At 38.5% G+C, this 16241-nt stretch overlaps 1 protein-coding gene across 1 annotated transcript; it reads right to left on the minus strand.

Moving 5' to 3' along the window:
* Positions 1 to 1420: 1420 nt before the first annotated feature.
* Positions 1421 to 15998, minus strand: LOC118494929 (butyrophilin subfamily 2 member A2-like). The gene is made up of 7 exons (XM_036000619.1): positions 15886 to 15998; positions 12203 to 12547; positions 11631 to 11906; positions 6892 to 6944; positions 6454 to 6653; positions 6351 to 6358; positions 1421 to 1791 (listed from the first exon to the last, which is right to left on the minus strand). Exons 1-7 carry the CDS (start codon positions 15956 to 15958, stop codon positions 1421 to 1423), a joined length of 1326 nt encoding a protein of 441 aa, XP_035856512.1. The 5' UTR covers positions 15959 to 15998.
* Between the last annotated feature and the right edge of the window lie 243 nt (positions 15999 to 16241).

Genomic DNA, 16241 nt, shown 5'->3' on the forward strand with positions numbered 1-16241 from the left:
TTTTTCATCCATGAAATTCATTTTCCTCCTTTAATTAATTTTTATTTTCTGAATATCACGATTTTATTTTCATTTGTTCCCCATAAAATCACTTTTTCTATTTAAATTATTTTTATTTTTTTCAAATTTTAAGATTTCATTCTCAATTTTTTCATAAAATCCCTTTTTCGTCTGTCAGATTTAACCAGTGAACTGCATTTAGAAGAAGCCAAGACTGTATGACTACAGCATGGAGCCTCCCGGGTGGTCGCTCAGGGAAACCAATTCCCAGTTCATTTTTGATTGTATGAACATTGGAAAAACGGGAATTGTTTTGTGTTTTTCATTTTTGGTTTAAAACGAAAAAACAGATTAAAGGATAATCCGTTTTTTCGATTTATACCAATTTATCTGACCCTGGAAATTCATCTTTGAAGTCTTTATCCGTCTACAAGACACAGGACCGATGATAAGACTTGTGTAACTCCAGTAACACGACACAAGATGGCGACAGAGCTCCGCGTCTCCACGCAGCTGCTGAGTGGAAACGTGCAGGAACATACAGTACTACTGATATACAGTCACTGGGAGTCACAAATAAAGCCCTCTCTTAGACCCTCTCTGTCACAATCCAGCACTGAAACCATAATTCATGCCCTTGTCACGTCACGTCTGGACTACTGCAACTCCCTTCTCACCGGTATCCCTTCTAAACTTACAAACAGACTCCAACTCGTTCAGAACTCTGCAGCTAGAATCCTCACTGGAACCAGATCTTCTGAACACATCAATCTACACTGGCTCCCTGTGCACTACCGTATTGAATTGAAGACCCTTCTCATCACCTACAAAGCACTCCATAATCTTGCACCCAGTTACATTTCTGACCTCCTACCAGGCTATGTCCCTGCTCGCTCCCTCGGCTCTTCCTCGACTGGCCTCCTTGTCACCCCCACATTCCGCCTCTCCACCATGGGGGCCAGGGCCTTCAGCTGCTCTGCACCAAGACTCTGGAATGCCCTCCCCTCCCACATTCGACAGGCAGACACAGTCAACTCATTTAAAAAAATGTTAAAGACCTACCTTTTTAAGAAAGCTTTTAATCTTTAAATCTTCATAGTACTACATCACCATAGAAACCCTCCCAACACACTTTGTTACAGCTTTTCTGACATTTTTAGCACTTTTCAGATGTCTATTTTGTAAAATGTATTACTATGAAGCTTAATATATTATATTTTAATGTATTTCCTTCTTTTATGCCCTCTAAACATGTAAGATGTGTATCTAGAAAGGCATCCGCCAAATAAAATTTATTATTATTATTATTATTATTATTATTATTATTATTTGAGAGACTGCAGTGGCACAGGTAACCTGCCAGGCTGATCTACTGAGTGCCAGAGATTCAAGCTGATTCAAGAGATCCCTGGTGTAGTCCTTAAAGTGCAGCTTTTGCCCTCCACCAGGCAAGAATCTCGTGGCGGTCCTTGAAGAGCATGGACCCGTCAGCTGATTGGACTGGGGCAATCACCCGCTTCCTGGGGCCGTACAATGCTTTTATGGCATCGTAAAAGCCTTGAGTGTTATTGCAGTCTGCCAGCGTCTGGATTTCTCGCACCTTTTGCACCCACCAGGTGTCCTCCATAGTCCAGAGGGCTCGCTGGGATTCTGTTCTTTCAGCAGTGAAGGTGGTTTTAAGGGTGGGATATCCAGGGCAGGACAGGAGAGCTTTGTGGGCCTCATGCTTGGTTTTTAGGAGTAACTGTATCTCAGCTTGAGTTGCAGTCAAACCAGTCCTGGTGATGTTTCCTTCACACACACACACACACACACACAACACAACTTAAACTGTTAAACCAGAATTCAACACTGCTGAACACAACTACAGTTTAAACACATATACACACAAACAGACACACACAAACACATTAACCCTTGTGTTGACTTCGGGTCAAATTGACCCGTTTTCAATTTTTGTTTTATATCAGAAAATATGGGACATAAAAATAAGCGCTGAACATGTGTAGAAGAAAAATTTAACAATTTAAAACATTAAATTTTGTATATATATATATATATATATATATATATATATATATATATATATATATATATATATATATATATATATATATAAATTAATACATATGTCCACTGAACTGATTTTCTGTCATTGTGCAGCGACATCTACAGAGAGGAGCTCTGTAGATGTAGATATATATAGCTCTGTAGATATGTAGATATATATATAGCTCTGTAGATATATATAGATAGATAGATAGATAGATATATACACACATATATATATACACATATATATATACACACACATATATATATATACACACACATATATACACACACACACAAGTGATCAACCAGTGATCCAGGATGAAGATCTGCAGAATTTAGCCTTTACTGTTGTTGTGTTTTGGGGAGGAGATAACGCGTTGATGTCAGTCTCTCTTCATATTAAACTGCTGAACCTTCAGTCTGTTTCCTCTCTTGACTGTATAACATATATAGATAGTAACTGTGTTGAGTGTTACAGTAACTTACCAGCAGGGAGCACAGGCTGGTGTGGAGGTGAATTACAGTGAGCCGTTTGAGACGGGAGACCAAAAACAAATAGAGGGTCAATAATAAAATGACACGTCAACTACAAAAATAGCCGTCGACTTGGATTACGGACCAGTTTATTCTTTTTGGTGTTTTTCATTTGAGCGTTTTAATGGAATACTGGAAAAGTTTAATAACAATAGGACAATTGAAGTCCAGATTATGAGGCCATTTCAGCAGAGCCAACAGCTTCATATGCCATGGACATGTGAATATGGTGCTGAATTTGCCAGTATTTTAAGAAGACAAATGGTTGGGACTTTGTCATGCAATGACAAAGCTGATATGCTTTATGTGAAGCACAATGTTTTGGTGTCAGCAGAAAGACTTCTCTTAGAAAACTGTACAGTGGTGCCTCTGTCGCCATTCCACCAGACAACCTTGGATGAGCAAGACCAAAGAAAGGTCACTGTAGTCATGCCACTACAGTGGTTGAGCTCTAGGAGACTGAATGAATCATGGAATGCACATTTTACCTTTGTGGCAAAGCCTGATTAAAACTAATTGTTGAAATAAATTGTTTTGTGTATCTTTTTTACATAACATTGGCCACTGCTAATGACATACACAGTAATTAATCTAGCATACTTTCATTAAATAAATCAATTCAAGCTAAATTTAAGAGTCTATAATTAGGCTATACTGAGCCTGATCTATTTATACCAGAGATTCTTAAAATGAAGTTATTGCCTTTTAGAAAAATGTCACCTGGGGTAAAACTCCCCTGCTGCTACCCTGATTTGCATTTGTATAGCTCACAGCATTTTCATTTACATGTTAAAGCCTCCCCTAGCATTAGGGAAAGGGAAGTCATGGACTGCCAAGCAAGGCCCACGTCAATTTCCGACAATTCACGGCAGTTTTCGGTGTTTCCTGTAAATTGCCGTGTGCAGTCGTAAACCTGAACTTCCACGACAATCTACAGTGCCGCTTACTGACAAAAATAACACTTTTCATGCAGTGGTTTACTGGCTGCGACCGCTCCCACAGACAGCAATCAAGTTTTTGGCACATCTGTTTCCACCCAACGTCAAAGACCAACTGCATGCCAAATTATGACACTTTAAAAAACACCTGTGGTCAGAGGTCATCTGTGAGGAATAGATCAATAACCTGTGCTGTAAATGGTTACATGTGTTACTGAAGCTAATAATTATTATAGTCCATAGAATTTTGCTCTTGATCCTTAAAATTTACACAACACCCAGTTCTGTCTGTCTGTCTGTCTGTCTTCATATCTACAAAGTTAGTCATTCTTACCATTTTCATCACAAAGTGTTTTCCCGGTCAAACACAGAAGACACAAACACAGCAGATCCAGTAGACACTCCATAGTTGTCGATGAATTATTGTAAAAATAAGGAGCTCTTACAAATCACTGCACTCAGTTGACTTTCAATTAGCCTACCTCTATTTGTGACTCCCAGTGACTGTATCAGTAGGATGTTCCTGCACGTTCAGCCCAGCAGCAGCATGGATGTATTAAGAGAAGGAGCAGCATGCAGAGCTCTGTCTCCATCTTGTATCGTGTTACTGGAGTTACACAAGTCTTATCATCGGTCCTGTGTCTTGTAGACAGATAAAGACTTCAAAGATGAATTTCCAGGGTCTGATAAATTGATTTAAATCGAAAACAAAAATGAACTGGAAAGCTGCTCGTTTTTAATCCGTGTTATCATTCGTTCATTGGTTTCCCTGAGCGACCACCCGGGAGGCTCCATGCTGCAGTTATACAGTCTTGGCTTCTTCTAAATGCAGTTCAGAAGAAGAAAAAGGGATTGAGAATGAAATAAAAACAATAATTTGAATAGAAAGTGATTTTATGGGGAACAAATGAAAATAAAATAATGATATTCCGAAAATAAAAAAATAATTCAGCCTAAGGAAAATTATTTTCATGGATGTGTGTGTCTGTGTACACCATGTAGCAATAGCCTAGATATTCATGTAGGCCTTCTTCTATCAGTATGTCCAACAGTTTCCTATCACAATTAAAATTCCCATAGGGAAGTCTTTGGGACACGCTTCTCTATCCTCACACTTGAACAGCCAAAACGCTGATGTCTGTGGCAGAGGAGCACTTTAGTGATTATAGCCTACTGAGTCACAGCACAGCAGCTCTGTTGAGTTTGTTTGTTTTTTCAGACTAAGCACGACAGTCTTGGGCTATACTTTTGTTTGTGTTCAAATTAACTGGGGAAAACTCTTCATAGGCCACTCCTCCAACATTATAAACCTTTTCACAACACGTAGGGTTATAGCTTACATCACTGCAATTTAAACAATGTCACGTTTAATAAGTTAAAGAAAAATGCGAAATATTTCATACCTTTCTCTGTGATTGTCATCCTCGGTTGCGTTGAGTTCGTCTCTGTCAAACTGAAGAAGTGCTGAGCGTCTCTTCAGCGCTGCGGAGGTAGGTCGGCAGGACAGTCTTTAGGTGTGTTCTGTATGGGCTAATACATCCTTTTTTTCTTTGGTTGGAGAACGGCAACTGATATCCAATACCAGTTGTGTTCAATCTGAGACGATTTAACAGCAACACGAAAAAAAAACTTAGGGAAACAAGGGAATTAAAGATCTGAATGTAAAGGATTTAAAAAAAAAAAAAAAAAAAAAAAAGCTCAGGGGGATGAGTAGGTCTAAATCCAAACAGTCCAAACTAAAGCTGTCCACAAGAGAAGCAGGAAAAGTGAATGTGCAGGCAACTGCAGAGGAAAGTGGGAACCCAGCATCAAATGGTCAGACAGTATGCTGTAGGCTACCTTTAAGTCATTTAGGTTTCATTCAGACCAGCAGCATGTTTTAATGTCCTGATGAACGATACTAAAGAAGGAGAAACAAAAGACAAGACACTCAACATGTCATATATTCTACTAGATTTGGTACATTTCACGGTTCATGACTTACAATCACTATTTCCGCTCCAAGTTTGAACTCATCTAAACAGCTGACTGGAGTTGTTTTACAGCAACCTTTCTCCCGTCCCTGCAGTATTCTGGGCTCTATGGAAACAAATGCACTTCCTAGTTGAGCAACTTTTCCTACACACTCTCACGTTACATGCTGTAGATCTTGTTAAATGAACACAGCACCTACCGCGAGGCAAAATGTTTGCCTTCAGCATCTAGACCCCAATGCCCTACCTGATACTGCAGACTGGGGGGGGGGGAGAGAGAGAGAGAGAGAGAGAGAGAGAGCTCCCCCCATGGGGGCGCCAAACTGTTTCAGGTGATTGATTTGCCAATCAGTGGCCAAGCTGTCAATCAAAATCAGTGGATCAGAACTATAACCAAAATATGGGAAGTGTTAATAACTATTGTTCTTAAAATATAAACTATTGGCTCCTACAGTACCATTTTTCCCCCACTTTCCCAGAGTCAGAAACTAATAAATGTCTGAGGACAGACCTTTTCTATGTATGTGGTGTAGTCTAAAGTTATATTAAACAGCATTATTAGGCTATATTGGCTCCATTGTTGAGTGTCTGTGGCATCAAATCCCAAAATGTTAAGACCCCTTCAATGGATTTGGGGACAGTAACGCGACAATTAATAAAGTCAGAGTCAGTGTAAAAGTGAAATATGTTGTTTTTATTCCAAACATGGAAATAGCTCACAACAGGATGGGGGAAGATGGTGGAAGATTGGACCTGGAGGTTGTGCCAAACAAATTAAATTAATATGACAAAACTAGGCCTAGGTCACCACTAGCTCTACAAACAAAACAAGTCAAACGAAATACCTAACCTGCTTCTCTAAAAAAAGATAAAGAGAACATTACAACCACTAAACCTGGTGTATCTATACAAATATCAACTACGTGCAAAATGTACAGGGTACCCCAACTTACCTAAGGTCCTCAACCTCCACCTCACAAAACTCTACAGTTGAATTACCTAACAGCCACAGCTTAAAGGACAGGGAGACTGGCAACCAGCCAGCAGAGCAAGAGAGAACCCCACTTCTCAGGAGTCCTCCTTTTATTGACTGCCACCTTGAATGCTGATTGGCCAACTCCAAACACAGGTGGAAAGCAATCATCTCAATCACCTGGAGAGAAAACAGAGTGAGCAAGAGGAAGAACAACAAGAGAGAGAGAACACATGCAGACAGGCGCTTTGTCTGGCATGTAACACCCCCACCCATACAAGTCCAAGCAATGCTAAAAAATATACTTCATATCCAGAAGACAAGGGGAGCTCCATGGACTGGAACTTGGCACCGCAAATCCATTTTGCACAAGATAGTCAACCTCCTTCTTCATGACTTCCCTCTTAGCGGGACTTACCCGGTATGCATGCTGCTTGAGTGGCTTAGGGCTAGTCAGAACAATGTCATGAGCTATGACAGAAGTTTGAGAGGGGATGTCATTAAACATACACAGGGAATGACTTATTAGGTCCTTTACATCTTTACTCTGGTCATCAGGCAGATGAGACAAGTCCAAGTTGACTCACTTTGACTCCCCCGGGAGTGGTACAGTTTCATCATGTTGACATGACACGCTCTGGTTCGTCTCCTGATCAGGGGTCTGGATGACGTAGTCGGTTTCACCAAGAGTCATTACAGTTCTTGCGTAACATGGATGTCATAGTCTGATGAAATCTGATCAGCTGAGACGTGTCTGTAAACTCGTGGTAATAAAAAGGCAGAGCAGCTTGCACACACAACAGGATGTTCAACTCAGCCCCGTTTCAGTTTATAAAAACATGTTGCTACGTTTTGTCGGGGCTGAACGTGGCCCAGCTCCACAACAACAGCAGGTCTCGAAATACAAATAATGTGATATATTAATATATTTGTGTAGAATCCTAATTGAGGACTGCTATGACTGCTAGAATGGGACAATGCCTTGTCTTAACTATTTAAAAAAAACTTTATTATGTATGTACTATGTACTTTATTGTATTTGTATTGATTGCTGTATGTACCTTAATGTATTGTCAATAGAGCCTTGCCGCTTTGAATATTTTTGTATTTTTGAGAAATGCAAAATCAGTATTCCTACGAGAAGTTGTAATGTACTGAATTGTTCTAAATAGTTAAAAAAAAAAACAACACTTCCTTATTTCTAACTCACATGTAACTGAACTAACCAATCAGACGCTAGCAGAACTTAGACTGAGGTTATAATGTGAGGAAAACCACAGAGGTAGAATTAAATTATTAAAATAATCAAACATGTAAATATGTTAATTATAACTGTGTAAACACAAATGTGAAAATAGTTAACTGTATAAATATTGTAAATACATTGTTAGTAAAAAACATTCTCTGCACCATTTCAATATCAAGTAAAAACAATTTGATTGGAGATTATTTTAGTTCAGTATGTAGGTCTCGGTTCAGCCAGGACTGCACTTTATTTTTAGTAACTTAGTAGCATGTATATGTATATCTAAATGGAAGTTTATTAAAAAGATGTAAACAGTGCAGTGTGTTCAAAGTGTAGTCTATGTGTTTCAGGTGAGGGCTAGTAAAGCTAAATCACTTTTTATGCAAATTTCAGCTAAAAAAACAGTCACACCGCAAAGAATAATGTCAATATTGACGTTTTATTAAAGATTTTGAATAGTATAATTTGAATACATTTATATTTAAATGATAAAGGCACTTTATTATTGATTAACAACATCAATAGTGCAAGAACATAGTAAAGTGTACTCTACAGAGAGGCTTTTTTCTGAATCCTTTTTTCTTTGGCGTATCTTCTTTTAAAAGATAGTGACAGAGACCGTCAGGAAAGACAGGAGATGACATGCAGCAAAGGGCCCTGTGGTGGACTCAAACCAAAGTCACTGTGGTGAGGACTCAGCCTAAAGTACCGGCTCTACCCGGTGACCCACCAGGGCACTTTATTCACTTTCTCACTGAGTTAGATAAGAAGATCAATACCACATCTCAGCCTTTACTATTCTTCTAAATACACAAGCAAGAAATGATTGTCTAAAGAGCAAACTGTAATAAAACACACTATAAAATAACAAAAACATTAAATGAAGTGACCTTTTTTACACAATATTTCACACAATCACAGAAAACATTGTAATTATGTCTGAATACAAGAAGACAAGACTTATAAGAGCATCATCATGTTATTCTGGTCCTCTCTGCTCTACACACCTCTGGAACAGGAATACTGTACAAGTCTTACACACAGTTAAAAAGCAAACAACTGTAATAAAACACACTATAAAATGCAAAAAAAAATTAAATGAAGTGACCTTTTTTACACAATATTTCACACTTCACAGCATAACAGCAAACATTGTAATTATGTCTGAATACAAAATACAAGACTTCTAAGAGCATCATCATGTTGATCTGGTCCTCTCTGCTCTACACACCTCTGGAACAGGAATACTGTACAAGTCTTACAAACAGTTACACAATCAACTAGAACTGCAAGACTAAATCAATGAGCCTATACATTGTGATATAACACAAGCATAAAAAAACTGAAAACTAAATAAATGTTTCCAGCAACACAGACATTACCAATGCCTCTCTACACTAATGTATCAAGTTCATCTGACTCTGGAGTTGAAGCTGCAGGAAAAAAGACAAAACAATATTAAAGAAATTAAATTAATCTTTCTTGGTCATATTCAGGCTGCACAATCACAGTTTTACCACTAAATTATCATATATTTTTGGTGTCTGATCTACACAGATCTGCCCCCAAAATGCATTCTTTTCTGTTTGGAAATAAAGTTAATGTTAATGCACAAACATGAACCAGAATATCAGGTACACTTAGAGACGCCTACTGCTTTGTGTGTGTTGCTGTTTAATTAGAATAGAGTCCTACATCAAATATATTCAATCATTTTAAGAATAGAATAAAATGATCTTGAGTACATTATAACATCCTGTCGTATGAATTTAAGCAGTCCCATCTTTTCACTCTCGGCTTCACACATATGGCTGTAAAACTAGAGGCCAGAGTTCAAACAAACATTAAAAACTGTGCATAAACGTGGCCAATTAACTCAGTTGGTAGAGCAGGCGGACGTGTAGAGGTTTAATCCTCGATGCAGACGGTCAAGGGTTTGAATCTGACTGAGACTGTTTTCCTAACAGGGTAAAGTAACATCACTGCCTTCTTTCACTTTGATGACTTTTGGCACTGGAAGATAAAAACATGTATTAATCAGTAAGTTTGCATGCAGAGTCATGAGTTAGTAATTATTAAGGCAGTTTTACAAGAAGTTTAGTTTGTTTTCTAATTTCTCCTCCATAATTATTTCTGCAAAGACGACCAACATATTTTAACCGTTTAAGCTTGTAGTGTATTATATTATTTACATTTACATCAAATATAATAAATCATTTTAAGAATAATGAATTAAAAATTAAATGATCTCCAGTACATTATAACATCCTATAACAGTTACATTAAAGAACATCCAACTGACTTGATCCTACTCTGGTGTAAATACCAACACAATGATTAATGACTGAAGATAAAACAACTGCAAAGACTCTAAACATGAGATTCATAAATAATCTGTTGTGTTGTCTGCTCATCATGAATATGTTGATACAATTCATTATTTTAACTTACCTTTATTACAATTTAATGTGATGATACGCTTGCATTGACACACAAATAGAATAACAATAGCAACAATAGGAACACTGCAGAGAACTAAAAGAACAATCACTCCAGGGGTGAACCCTGAAACAGAAGACAAAAAGTTAATGTAAGACTGAGAATGTAACACAGATCATATCCAGCAGATTGGACATCTCAGTCTACACAAAGAGAACAACTGAAGGTTGGAATGTTCCTGAGACTGTCATTTATAATCAAAACTGGCCAGTGCAACCCCCAAAAACCTATCATAATTTCCATTACATAAATACAATAAAGACATTTGGACCATAACTTCACGCAGAAAAAGCACTATATTGTTACAGAAAAATTGACCAGAAGGCTGAAAATGAAGTGTGTGATATGCTCAAAATGTATTATTATTATTATTTTTTATTACTATTTTTCAAACACTAAAAGTGGTACATGCACAAGATCAACTGGCCACAAGAAATTACATAATTATATCCTAAATCCCCCCTCCATACATCTCAGACCTGCCTGAACACTTTGTACTCCTCAGCTGTAATTTGAACTGTCCCAGCATTCAGACTCAGCACCATGGGGGCCAGAGCCTTCAGCTGCTCTGCCCCTCGTCTTCCTCCTCACATTCATCAACTGGACTCTCTTCATCAATTCAAATCACAACTTCAAACACATCTGTTTAGATACTCATACCCTACATAACTTCCTCATGTCCACTTTGATTTGATTGATTTAAATGTTTTTAATTGCCACCTTGATTTTACTATATTTGTTGTACATTAAATAATGTTTTAATTTATGTTTATTAAGGTGTCCGTGGGTGTCTTGATTGGCTTGATATTATTATATTATTATTATTATTATTATTATTACTAGGCTACTGCAGCAAACAATGTATAAGTTATTGAAGTGAAGCTTATAGTGGTGGTATAGACTGGTCAGTCTCGTTTACATTCCTTGTTTTCGAGCCCCTAAAACGGAGACATTTGGTTTGAAAACTCCGGGGTTGCTTTGTTGTCTGACCGGGCACTTTTATTTTACCTTTATTTATTCAGTAGATTGAGAACAATTTCTCATTTGCAACAACAACCTGTCACATTCACACAGTTCCACATTCATACCTGCAAGTCCTGCCCAGTACAACCACAGTCTGATCTGCTGGCCACTGAGCGGCTCTACTGGAGCTGTTGGGGTTAAGGGTCTTTCACTTTTCCCCACCCAGTTTTTATCCTGCCTGGTCTGGGGGTTGAACCGGCGACCTCCCAGTCACAAGCTCTCTTCTCTAACCTTTAGTTCACCACTGCCCCGACGTGTTAAAATGGAGATTAGTTCTGCTACTGGAGCTGAAACTCTTGTGAGGACGGAGATCGTGTTTGTCTCACAACGCTGCTAAAAAAATTAAAACCTAATAATGTGAAAACGGTAGAATGAAGGAAGAATCTCACCACTGATATACACAAAGATCTCAGCATAAATCTGATGTTTGAGTTCCTCCTGTGTGGCTACACAGCGATAGGTGTCGGTCTTGGTCACAGTAGTTTGGAGGGTGATGTAGAAGCTGCCTTCTCTTTCTGAGTCCTGTGTTACTGTAGCATAAAGGATGTTTCCATCACTGTCCTGCAGCTCTACTTTAGGTTTAGGATTGCCATTAACTTCACACTGCAGCAGCGCCCAGAATGTTGTTACATCATGTAATGTCACAGATGGTTTTGAAGCTGCACCTGTGAACAGAGCAGAAAAAAAGATTATATAACAATAAGACCATTACAAATGGAAATGTTGATTACAGTGAGAGAGAAACAGAAAAGCACAATAAGCCAATTACACATTGTAACGTTGTTGAAAACTTAACTTTTTTCAGTAAGAGTCAGAATCTGGTTCTGCTAAATTTGTTTTGTTCTATAACCATATACAAAGTTATAATAATATGTTATAATAACACTATTTCTACTATTAAAGACTGCTGGAATTTCAGAGAATGAGCGAATATCTTCAACTGTTTAATGAAAGAACTCACCAACAACAAGCTTAATGGTGAATGTTTGAGGTAGCTGAAGATGAGGAAAATAACATCTGTAGTCTCCACTGTCAGATATCTTTGTATTTCTGATGATTATGGAGGCGTTGCCGTGTTTCAGTTCATCTTGAAAATGAGAGACTCGACCTTTGAACTCTTCACTCTGACCATCTAGACCGTTGTTGTAATGACTGCCTCCATCATACAGGAACACCTTCTTCTGACCATCATCTTTCTGAGAAACTTTCCTCCAGTCAAAGAATTTAAACTCAATGTTCTCCTTGGTGCTGAGAGAGCAGGGTAACATTACATCAGTCCCTCCTTCCACTTTGATGACTGCTGGCCCTGAAAGATAAAATCATGTATTTATCACTATGTCACATGTCACCAGAATTATTCCACAAGTTTTGAAAAGAGTTTAGTTAGTAATTTCTCTTCCTCCACAATTATTTTTAATACATGTACTGAATTTGTAGAACTATGTATTTAAAATTTGATTTTATTATGTATTTTAAACAATTATATATATAATATACTACAAATAAGACTACAGCTGAAATTATCAGCCGATTAATCATTAGTTGAGTGACAGAACTATTTTGATCATTTCAGTCAATTTAGTAAAAACACATCATGTTTCCAGCTTCTCGAGTATGAGGATTTATCTGCATTGAGTACTTTAACTTTTACTTTAAGTACCTTTTCTTTTACTTCTACTTGAGTAACATTTTGAATGCAGCACTTCTTAGTACTTCTACTAAAGGATCTGAACACTGGTATGTTGTATGGATCAGCTGATTCTGACTTTATGTCTGTGACATCCTCCTGATGTAAAACATTTCTTCATTTAGAGTTGTGATAAAGAGTTTTTGAGGAAGTGGAATCACATGAAAAAAGACATAAATCTTCTCTCCTCACATACACAACTCTCCTGTAGAAAAGAACCTAAATAACAGTGGTGGAATGTAACTAAGTATAATTACTCAGCTGAAATGATTAGAACATTAAACACACAACTGTTTGGATCCTTTACACTTTCTAAAATGGGAGGATTTTTCTGCATAGAATACTTTCACTTTAAATACTTTAAGTACATTTTCCTGATGATACTTACATACTTTTATTAAAGTAATATTTTCAATGCAGGACTTCTGCTTGTAACATAGTATTTTACAGTGTTTTTTACTGAAGTAAAGGATCTGAATGCTTCTTCCACCACTGATAAATAATAACAAAGTTAGGCATGTTAAAATGGTTTAATGTGTCACCCTGCATCAGATTCTGGGTAAATGCTAGATCAGATCTGCTAGACGTAGTTAGGTTTAGGCATGAGGAGTGGGGATTGGTTAGGATTAGGGTAAGAATAACAGGGTAAGCCAATCAGAGGCAGAGTAAGGCAAAAAAATAAGGCAGGCCACAAGGCACTTCCTGTGACGTCTAGCGGATCCGCTCTAGCATCTACCTAGATTCTGAGATCGGGGGTTTCCGGTTTCCTCCCTCACCCAAAAACTTTAAAAAACCTGAGGTCATGTGTGAGGAATATATACTATTTACTACAATATTATTGGCCTAGTTGAGAGTGACAGATAAAGATTATTAGGAACACAGTAGATTTCTTGTTAATGCAATTATTTAATCAACCAATCACATGGCAGCTGCTTCAATGCATTTAGGGGTGTCGTCCAGGTCTAGACAATCTCCTGAACTCCAAACTGAATGTCAGAATGGGAAAGAAAGGTGATCTAAGCAACTTTGAGCATGGCATGGTTGTTAGGGTTTACAAAGAATGGTCTGAAAAAGGAAAAACATCCAGTATGCTGCAGTCCTCTGGGCGAAAATGCCTTGTTGATGCTAGAGGTCAGAGGAGAATGGGCCGACTGATTCCAGCTGATAGAAGATCAACTTTGACTCAAATAACCACTCGTTACAACCGAGGCATGCAGCAAAGAATTTGTGAAACCACAACACGCACAACCTTGAGGCGGATGGACTACACCAGCAGAAGACCCCACCAGGTAACACTCATCTCCACTAAAAATAGGAAAATGAGGCTACAATTTGCACAAGCTCACCAAAATTGGACAGTTGAAGACTGGAAAAATGTTGCCTGGTCTGATGAGTCTCGATTTCTGTTGAGACATTCAGATGGTAGAGTCAGAATTTGGCGTAAACAGAATGAGAACATGGATCCGTCATGCCTTGTTACCACTGGGCAGGCTGGTGGTGGTGGTGTAATGGTGTGGGGAATTAGAGTCCGGATCGGGCCGAATTTTTCTGTCCGAGCCCGGCCCGCGTCCGACAGAGCCGTGACTGAACCCGGCCTGAGCCCGACAGGCATTAAGAAATTTGTGTCTGAGCCCGACCCGAGCCTGACACAGTTAAAATCTCATTTTTTTTCTCATACTACACATGTAGGCTACGTTTTTGTGTGGAAAGTTTTTATTAAGCAACTGTAGGAAGGCATTCGGAAATGTCAACAGATGAGGCATCAGCGCACACGGGGGAACAAGCGCGCGTTAATAAGCGGTTAAAATGTTCAATGTGTTAACCTTTCCTGATTGCTTCTTTTCCAACTGTGGTTAGAAAATCAGGGGAGACTCGTTACCTCCAGGGCTGACGTTATAACATGAATAATAATATCCTGTTTCTGGTGAGCAAATGAATGAACTTGGCTTTCAGTCTGGGGTTTATATCGAACACCGCACACACTGTGTAGCTACAATAAAACTTATTGCACCAACTCTGCTCCGTTTGCATACAACACGCCTGCTTCCTCTTTCTCTCTTCTGCCCACTTTCCACACACACACACACACACACACACCCCCACACACACACACACACGCACTGAGCTCTCTTAAAGGAGCCACAGCACCATTTTACAAATGCCTTATCACGCTGACGAACCCGACCATAATTTCTAAATATCTGTCCGACCCCTGACCATGTCCATCCCTTTTATGACCACCATGTACCCATCCTCTGATGGCTACTTCCAGCAGGATAATGCACCATGTCACAAAGCTCAAATCATTTCAAATTGGTTTCTTGAACATGACAATGAGTTCACTGTACTAAAATGGCCCCCACAGTCACCAGATCTCAACCCAATAGAACATCTTTGGGATGTGGTAGAACGGGAGCTTCGTACCCTGGATGTGCATCCCACAAATCTCCATCAACTGCCAGATGCTATCCTATCAATATGGGCCAACATTTCTAGAGAATGCTTCCAGCACCTTGTTGAATCAATGCCACGAAGAATTAAGGCAGTTCTGAAGGAGAAAGGGGATCAAACACGGTCTTAGTAGGGTGTTCCTAATAATCCTTGAGGTGAGTGTATTTTGATTGTTTCAGTCATTTTTACCATAAAAAGTAGGTGTTTTTTCTTAAATGTAAAAATTTGGCTGCATTGAGTAGTCTATTTGAACTTTTGCTTTTAGTAGGCCTACCTTTTCTTTTACAGATTCTAAATTCGGGTGTTTCCAGTTTCCTCCCACCCAAAAACTAACGGAATGCCAAAACTAACTTTAAAAATCACAGAGGTCATCTGTGAGGAACAATCAGATCAATAACCTGAGCTGTGAAGGGTTAGGGCGGGGGAGTGAAAATAACTTATTTGTCCCTCCACCTGCCTCTCAAAAGTCGAGCCCTAAACTTCTAAGTTAGTAGAATAATTCTTACCGTTTTTATCACAAAGTGTTTTTCCGGTCAAACACAGAAGACCCAAACACAGCAGATCCAGAAGAAGCTTCATAGTTGTCCTTTGAATCGTTGGATCAGTTACTGTAACAAAGTCGGAGTTGGTTTTGATTCATACTTTAATTTTCATCTCACCTGCTCTACAGGTGTCACACCCACAGCCTTCACAATAAAAGCGCCCAAAACACTCAAATCATTATTAATTATTGTCCCTGTCATTATTACAATATGCTATTAGTAGCAGGAGTATAATTTTAATCCCAAGCTTTATTAATGTCTTAGTGATATATGGTATTTATTTTCTCCATCTTCTACTTTGTTGTATCATCTCACTCACT

The sequence above is a fragment of the Sander lucioperca genome, chromosome 4 (genome assembly GCF_008315115.2).
Source record: "Sander lucioperca isolate FBNREF2018 chromosome 4, SLUC_FBN_1.2, whole genome shotgun sequence".
Classification (NCBI taxonomy): domain Eukaryota; kingdom Metazoa; phylum Chordata; class Actinopteri; order Perciformes; family Percidae; genus Sander; species Sander lucioperca.